At 48.1% G+C, this 8,164-nt stretch overlaps 2 protein-coding genes across 2 annotated transcripts; both read right to left on the bottom strand.

The window, feature by feature from the left end:
• Positions 1–1,291: 1,291 nt before the first annotated feature.
• On the bottom strand, positions 1,292–2,814 carry CRCT1 (cysteine rich C-terminal 1). Its single transcript, XM_012442884.3, has 2 exons — positions 2,744–2,814; positions 1,292–1,934 (listed from the first exon to the last, which is right to left on the bottom strand). The coding sequence occupies exon 2, from the start codon at positions 1,910–1,912 to the stop codon at positions 1,616–1,618; it is 297 nt and encodes a 98-aa protein (XP_012298307.1). The 5' UTR covers positions 1,913–1,934; positions 2,744–2,814; the 3' UTR covers positions 1,292–1,615.
• Positions 2,815–5,631: 2,817 nt separating this feature from the next.
• Positions 5,632–7,035, bottom strand: LCE5A (late cornified envelope 5A). The gene is made up of 2 exons (XM_012442885.2): positions 6,840–7,035; positions 5,632–6,301 (listed from the first exon to the last, which is right to left on the bottom strand). The coding sequence occupies exon 2, from the start codon at positions 6,273–6,275 to the stop codon at positions 5,919–5,921; it is 357 nt and encodes a 118-aa protein (XP_012298308.2). The 5' UTR covers positions 6,276–6,301; positions 6,840–7,035; the 3' UTR covers positions 5,632–5,918.
• Positions 7,036–8,164: the final 1,129 nt, after the last annotated feature.

The raw sequence follows: 8,164 nt of genomic DNA, 5'->3' as shown, positions 1-8,164 counted from the left end.
TCCACTCATTGGGTCACCAAGGGAGCAGCAGCTCACCAAGAAGCTGAGCTGCAATTTTCTGAGAACCTGGGTGTGTCCAGCAGCCCGAGTGTCCCTTCCCTGGGTGGTGGTGATTTCTAAGACAGTAGAGCATGACTCTTTGAGTATGAGGGCATGGTTTTGGAGTCACACACATTCCGGTTTGAGTTTCTTCTCCCTCACTCACCATCTGGGGGCTATGGACATTCACTACCTCTGTGATTCCAGCCAAATCATTGGAACTGTCTAAACCCATTTCCTCACGTATAAAACGTGGCAAAGTGAATGTCTATATTTTTAGATTACTGAGAAGATTAAGTGAGATAATATATGTAAAATGTCTTGCCTTGTGCCTGAAATAAAGTTAGCGCCAAATAAATGGTAACTAGTATTACTGTTATTATCACCATTATTATCTCTTCCTTCTAAACCCAGCAGACATCATGCAGAGGATATTGGTCTCCTGTTTCCTCGTGCCTGAAATGAGTGGATAACATCTGTGTCCACAGGGATAGGTTTCTGACCTATGCAAGATGACCCCTCCACTGCCACTGTCACAGCCACCATTTCTAGAGAATGAGAGCCCCACGTTTCCGAGCACACGTTGCACCACAGAGACTCCCAAAAACCCATGACTCTTTGTCCTGCTTCAGGAGCACAAATGAGAACTGGAGAGGGCAGCTTCCAGTTTCCTGGAAGGCTCATCTTAGGAAAAATTTTCTCCCCAGTAAGCAAAGCAGTGGGTCAATGATCTTTCATGGCAAAAATAAAAAAATAAAATAGGACAGCTGGCTTGATTCCAAAGCCCCCAAGAGTTGCCAAAACAAACTTTTGCCACACCGCTGCCTGGACCTGATGGTCAGGAGGACAAGCGCCTCAGTGGTAAGGCTTGGGAAGCCCTGGTAAGGACCAAGCAGAGCAATGAAGCCCTGGAATCAGATGTCCTGTCTTCATCCTGTACTGGCAGGGTGACTTTGAGTAAGTTGCTTAACCTCAGTTTCTCTTCTGTAAAATGGGTATAACAGCATTTTACTAGCAAGTCATTATGAGAATCATATGGTGGCACATAAAATCCTTAGAATACTCAAGGACTTTGTCACATAAAGTCCTTAAAATACTCGAAACAGTCGATATGTGATCGCTGCTACTATAATTAACTATCAGAAAGCCACCTTTTGGTTCAGGCATGAATTACAGTTTTCTGCCTTTCACAAACATTTCAAGCCTTTCAAACTGCGGGGAAAAACGAATGAAGAACAAATAAGAAAAAGTGTTCTCAGGAGGTAGAAGCTTTATTATGACATCTTCAAAGGACAATCGAACCAGTAGACATTTACCGAGCACCTGCTATATGCAAACCCGTGCAGACAGTAGGGTCCAGTGTCCCACCCACGGCTCTCAAATCACCAGGGAGAAAAATCACATCAGGGTCAGGGAGTCTTGCGTGGCTGAGAACAGAGTGGGTTTCTGAACATCAAAGTGCAATTCGCTTTACGGGGCAAACTCCGAGGCCCAGCCCCGCGTGGGAGCCACGGCGGGCGGGCCCGCTCAGGGCTGGGCGGGTTTCTCTAGCGCAGCGCTCGGCGCTGCGGGCCTCTCAGCAACCGGAGCAGCAGCCAGAGCCCTGGTTGTTGGAGCGCTGGGACCTCTGGCTACCGCCCCCGCAGCAGCAGCAGCCGCGACTCCGCTGCCGGCGGCGCCTCCTTGGGAAGCAGCAGCAGCTGGTGGAGCTGGAGCCGCAACAGTCGCCGCCGGAGCCGCAGCAGCCGCCGCCGCAGCAGGAGGAGGAGGAGGTGGAAGCCGGGGTGGGCGCCGGGGCGGGGCACGGAGCGGGGCCCTGGGACGACCCCTTGGAAAAGCCTTTGGCGGAAGCGGCGCTCTGCTGAGAAGACATCGCGGAGCTCCTCACGACGAACCTGGAAGAAAGACAGCCTTTTAAAGGCGAGCCGGCTTTTCTTTCCACCAGTGGATCTCTGTCTGGTCTTTTGAGATTGGGTTTAGTGTAAAAGTCAGCCTGGCCTGGGGCAAGGAGGTGGGGGAAGCAACCAGAAAGAGCGTATGCAAAAAATACAAATCCAAGCAGGTGCTTCCAGGGAGTTAAACATGCTCAGAGCAGGACACAGTCTATGCAAATAATCGATACTTTCCCATTTTCTCTGACTGGAAGACGATTGCTCAAGTTCTCCACGGTGGAAAATAGACAGCGTACTGCCGCAACTTATCTGTGTGATCCAGTCCAAAATCTCCGCTTGGCTTTTCTCGTCTCTCTCATTTTACTTTGCTACCGACCTTCGATGATATCTTCCTAGTTGCTAGCATTGTGTAAACACCCCACCAGTTAGAAAACACCCAAGTTCAACACGCATCCCCACCGGCTGGTTCTAAAGAAGCATGTCCTGATCATCCTCTCTTGCCTATGCGTCTCATGCCCCACAAACACATGGGAAAAGAAGAGTTGTGCTAATAGAAATAAACCCATCAGGGAGCCAGAAGACCTGGGTTCTAGTCACAGCTCTTCTACGGACTTGCTGTGTACCCTTGCGAAAGCCACCTCCTGTATTGCCTTTCTGTCCTTATTAGTGCCTTGAGAGGTTGGATCACTTGAAGCTTAGGTGCCTTGCAGCGCACCCATTCCACATCTATCTGCTGCCTTTGTTCTGTTTTCTCCTCCCCTGTGCCCTCAACTCATCCCATCCTCTCCCCAAGACCCTGCTAGGAGACTCACCAGACCTTGGCTCCACTGGAAGACTCACTACGTTCTCCAACTGGAATGAGCCTCCTGCTAGGCAATGGATTGAGCAGTGTCCAGCCAGAACCTTTTATATAAAAGAGGGTCAGGTTGGGGCCCTTGGGAGGGGCCCATTTCCCAACAGACATGCTCAGCTGACAGTCACATCCCAGAGACATTCATCACTCAGGTAGCACTGTAGGTGGTGCACGTGTGCATCTAAGTCACTTCGCAGAGGTGCCAGGATTGCTATGGCATGTTTACTTTCCAAACAGGGCACTGTTCATAGCTGGGAGGCTGTGTGTATGCTAACAGAAGGTGTAGGGGCTCAAAGGAAGGGAAGTCTGGAACCCCTTCTGCTCTTGTCTACAATACACACACACACACACACACACACACACACGGCTCCACTTGCCCACACGTCCGTTCCTGTTTGTTATCTTGATTCTCATCTCTCTGGCTTTTGGTCCTTGGCTCCCCAGGGCAGACCACAAGCTATGTGATAAGCCTGCTGGGTTTCATCCACATGCTTCAAGATGCAGTGAGTGAAGATGATAACAGAGATAATATGTAGGAATCCCAGGGGTGATTTCTCTCTGTCACTGGAGACAGGAAGAAAATCATAGGCAAAGTTAAGGAACCATAAAGCTAGAAAAGCTGTGAGTGTAGTCAGGTTACCATATCCCCATAATGCAGTGTGGTTAGCACTAAGACAAAAATGTGTGCAGGACAGTGGCCCAATTGCAAAAAGGCAAGTCAGCCTGTGGGACGTCTGCTTCTTATCCTACCCCCAACCACCGATCTCCCTTTGAAGATAGGTTCTCCCTAGGGACGCTGCCCATTGCAAAAGAAAAGAAAGAAGATGGGAAAGGAAGAAGAAAAGAGGGAGGGAAAGAAGGAAGATAAGAGAAAGTTATTTCCAAAGGTCCAAAGTGTGCATGATAAACAGTGGTTTTAGAATAACTAATTTTTAAAAATTGAAGGATACTTTGGCAGTCAACTTCAGAACTGCTTCTTAATCAATGCAATTGCCCACAACTATGAATGTGAGCTATACTCAAAAGTCCAAGACTAAGAATTCAAGAATTAAGGGTGAGAGACAGGTTTAGGGGTGAGTGAACAGGGAGCGGCACGAGGGAATTAGGAAGGAAAGGTAAGTCACAAAAGATACCAGTTTCATCTAACATGGATTTAGAGCCTGATTAACAGGTTCCCAGTACCTAGGGCACCTGTTGGTGAGTATAGGTGAGACATTCCAAAAAGCGAAGTCAATATTAGAGCAGAGAAGGACCTAATGAAATAACAAGACAGAGGCAGGATCTCCTCTGTGGAAATGGGTAAAGTTCTTTAAAAAAAAAAAAAAGAGTGATCCCAGCACTTTGGGAGGCCGAGGCGGGTGGATCACGAGGTCAGGGGATCGAGACCATCCTGGTCAACAAGGTGAGACCCCGTCTCTACTAAAAATACAAAAATTATCTGGGCATGGTGGTGCGCGCCTGTAATCTCAGCTACTCGGGAGGCTGAGGCAGGAGAATTGCTTGAACCCAGGAGGCGGAGGTTGCGGTGAGCCAAGATCGCACCATCCATTGCACTCCAGTCTGGGTAACAACAGCGAAACGCCGCCTCAAAAAAAAAAAAAAAAAAGAGTGAAGAATGTTTGGTAGGAATCAGTATAAGGAGATGATCTGGGCAAGTGCCTGCTCATTCTGTGGACATGCTATGATCTCATAAACTAACTTACTTTATGTATCATTGTTAACTCTTATCAAAGGAGGCATCAATTGTTTATCTTGTATATAAAAGGCTAATTTGGAATTAACTTTCCTAGTTATCTTTTCTAGGTACCTTATGAGTATATCCTGAAGGAACCAGCCTATTCCTAAAGAAATGTTACTTGGAAAACCCAACACAGTGACAAAACCCCCATACTCTTACCACCTCTCACTACACACACACACAAAGACACGCACACCAGCCACACACACACAAAGACACACATACAAACACACAAACACATACACATAAACACACACACACAAATACACACACACAAACCACACACACAAAGACACACACACCAACCACACACACAAACACACGCACACCAACCACACACACAGATACACACACACAGCAACCGCACACACAAACACACACACCAACCACACACATAAACACACACACACCGACCACACACACAAAGACACACGCACAAAGGCACACACACCAACCACACACGCAAGCACACAAACACACACACAAACACAAACACACACACGCCAACCACATAGAGACAGTCTTTGCAGAGGAGGGTGTTTTTCTCAGTTCTTTACTCAGACTCGAATCCAGGGTTTCAGTATGCAGGGAAAACGTGCTCAGACATTTCATACCTGCCTCCTAAACTCACTCCCCCAGAAACTGTCTTGCCCACCCAGCTCTCCCTCTAGCCAGCGGACAGAAACACCTGGACTTAAAATAATCAGAAAAGTAAGAAGTGTCCATGTATTGGAGCCCAGGATGAGCACTTCAGGCAATCTTATTCCCCATGAATAGGGAGTAAGCAATTTTTCAAACCGTGACCCATGCTTGAAGGAAACCCTCTCAGAATGTGACCCTTCTGAGTACAACCGTTCTCTTCTCTTCAGACTCATTCCTGGCTATCCTCATCCAATCTTGTGTCTGGCGTGATGGTCTCAGACTTGACTCTTTCCTTCAAGCTTAAAGTATTTTTTTCCAGAGGCCTAAGTAACTTCACTACCAAAATGTGCTTCTTTAAACAAGTCTGTAGAATGTTCACTTGCACCCAAGAGAAGGGAAGGGAAGACGGCTTGGTGCAGCAGGTGGGGGTGGGAAAGACAAAACAATGTAATCAGGAGGCAGTGATATCCGGAATAAAAAGCTTTATTGTTACAGAGAAAATAGCTTTGTAACTGAATTTCAACACCTAGTTTGCCAAAGAACTATATTTGAGAGGGAAAACCAGGCCAGACAATAGCACAGGCTAGACCTCAACCCCACAGTGGCGTGAACATGCGCAGGATAAAGGAGGGAACTCAAAGCATTTCAGAAGACCTTCCGTGGGAAATGAGAGAAAAGAAGCCTCGGGCTGACTCAGATCTTTGGCACCTGGGCTCTGTCAGTGCTGTCCCTCCGTGCTCCTCATGGCCCCAGGTCAACAGCAGCCCCCAGAGCTGTGGCAGCAGCCGGAGCCCCCGGAGCTGTGGCAGCAGCTGGAACCCCCAGACCGCTGGCCACTGCTACTGCCACAGCAGCTGGAGCTCTGAGGTCTTCGTCGGAGGGACCGGTGGGGTCTGTGGTGGCTCAGGCAGCAGCCACCCCCCCCAGAGCTGCAGCAGCCCCCAGAGCTGGAGCCACAACAAGAAGAGACTGGAGGTGGGCATGGGGCTGGGCACTGGGGAGGGCATTTTGGGGGACACTTGGAAGGACACTTAGAAGTACACTTGGGCGGGCATTTAGGGGTACATTTGGGAGGAGGCTGGCACTGCTGCTGGCTCTGCTGGCAGGACATCTCTGTAGGAGCTGAGCTGAATAAAGCTGAAAAACAATACAAGCCCAAGGTCACTTCCTTGACTTTAAAATTGAGCTATAATTTCACAAGACTTTATCTCTAAGATGACCAGATTTTTATTTTTATTTATTTTTCCTTTTTTGAGACTCGCTCTGTCACCAGGCTGGAGTGCAGTGGTGCGATCTCAGCTCACTGCAACCTCTGCCTTCCAGATTCAAGCGATTCTCCTGCCTCAGCCTCCTGAGTAGCTGGGACTATTCCCAGCTACACACCACCATGCCCAGTTAATTTTTGTACTTTAGTTTAGACAGGGTTTCACCATGTTGGCCAGGCTGGTCTCGAACTCCTGACACTGTAATCTGCCTGCCTCGGCCTCCCAAAGTGCTGGGATTACAGGTACAGGCATGAGCCACCGCACCCGGCCAAAGATGACCGGATTTTTAAAACCCAGTCTCCCAAGGCCAGTAATAAGAACTATACAAATGATTTCCACCTAGTAACTCCTTTTCAAATGAATTCCTTGGAACTTCAGAGAGACACCAGGCCCTCATTCCCTTCACCTACCTTCCACCGTCCCTTTCCAGAAGAACCCTCCCTTCCAAAATCCTCTTTTCCCCTTGTCTTTCTTCCAGAATGGCCTCAGCCTCCACCCAGGGGCTCTTTCTGCCCAAAACACCAGCACCAAGAGCTCATCCTGGTTCTGAGAAGTACTCTACCTGGTTCAGGCACTGCAGCAGATCACTCAGGAGACAGGGGGACTGAGGTGCTTTTGGAAGCATCTGCCTTTTATACTCAATTTCTGACGTAGCATCAGGACGTGCCGACCATGTGCGGGATGCTAGAAGCATCTTTCATAAAGGCATGGGTGACTCCCTCCACTCACATCCCAGGGACCCAGTTCCTCCCTCCATAAGCATCTCAAGTATTAACCCACAGGAAGATCCCTTGAGAATTGCAAGCCTCTATGATGGTGAGGGAGCTCTGTGGATTGTACATGGCACCTGTCTATCTCACAGGCAGCTCTGCTATGCTTTCTATTTTCTGAGCTGGGCCAGTATGACTCTATACCTCTGGGATGAACATAAGGTCTGTTTTCTCTTTGATATAGAAACTGAAGAAGCAAATTCCCAAGATGGAAATTTAATGGCCCTTTTTAGAATAAGAATAGAGATCCAAAATAAAATTGTAGGCCCAAGCAAATGATCTAACAAGATTTTTTTTTTTCATTCCTAGATGATGCTGTAACCAGAACTAAGAATGTGATGTTATTTAAGCAGATCTGATGCAGATAGTGTGGGCGGTTGGGCTTCTCTCCTTGCCTGAATTTGATGCACCAGAAGAGCTCACAAACAGTACTAATTCAGCACTAACACTGCCTTTAAAAGGGCAGAAGTCTAGGAATGGCTTATTTACTCGGTTAAAGAAGGTGCCCTTGGCCAGCTCGAGGCGAGGTGGCAGAGACAGGTGTATACTGAGGGTGGAGCAAAAGCTCTCGACTCATCTGGAGGTTTCCAGGAGTGGGGCACCAGTTCTGGTCATCCCTATGAGAAAAGCATCTAACCTGGGAAGGACCTCAGGAGAAGACTCATCTTTGGATGGGAGAGGTGAAGAGGAGGAGCATATAGGTTTTAAAAGCCCATGGTGGAATCCAAAGCTTATTTTCTCAGCAAACAATATTCTGAGGGAATGTTGGGTCCCCAGGATAGTTACCCAAATTGATTCAGCTGGAAAATGTGGCCCAAATATGGCATATTCACAATGAAAACTGCAGTGAGAGAAAATAAGACTGGGAGAAAAAGGCAGTACCTTAGCTCCGTGCTTGTTGAAATGGGCTGCAGTGAGAAATGTCAGCCCAATTGTAACACAGACCCTGGAGAGAGACGTGCAGG

The sequence above is a fragment of the Aotus nancymaae genome, unplaced genomic scaffold (assembly GCF_030222135.1).
Source record: "Aotus nancymaae isolate 86718 unplaced genomic scaffold, 86718_ANA_hifiasm-v0.15.2.pri h1tg000108l, whole genome shotgun sequence".
NCBI classification, from domain to species: Eukaryota; Metazoa; Chordata; class Mammalia; order Primates; family Aotidae; genus Aotus; species Aotus nancymaae.
The sequence above is the reverse complement of the archived record's forward strand: the minus strand, read 5'-3'. Positions and strand labels throughout refer to the sequence as shown.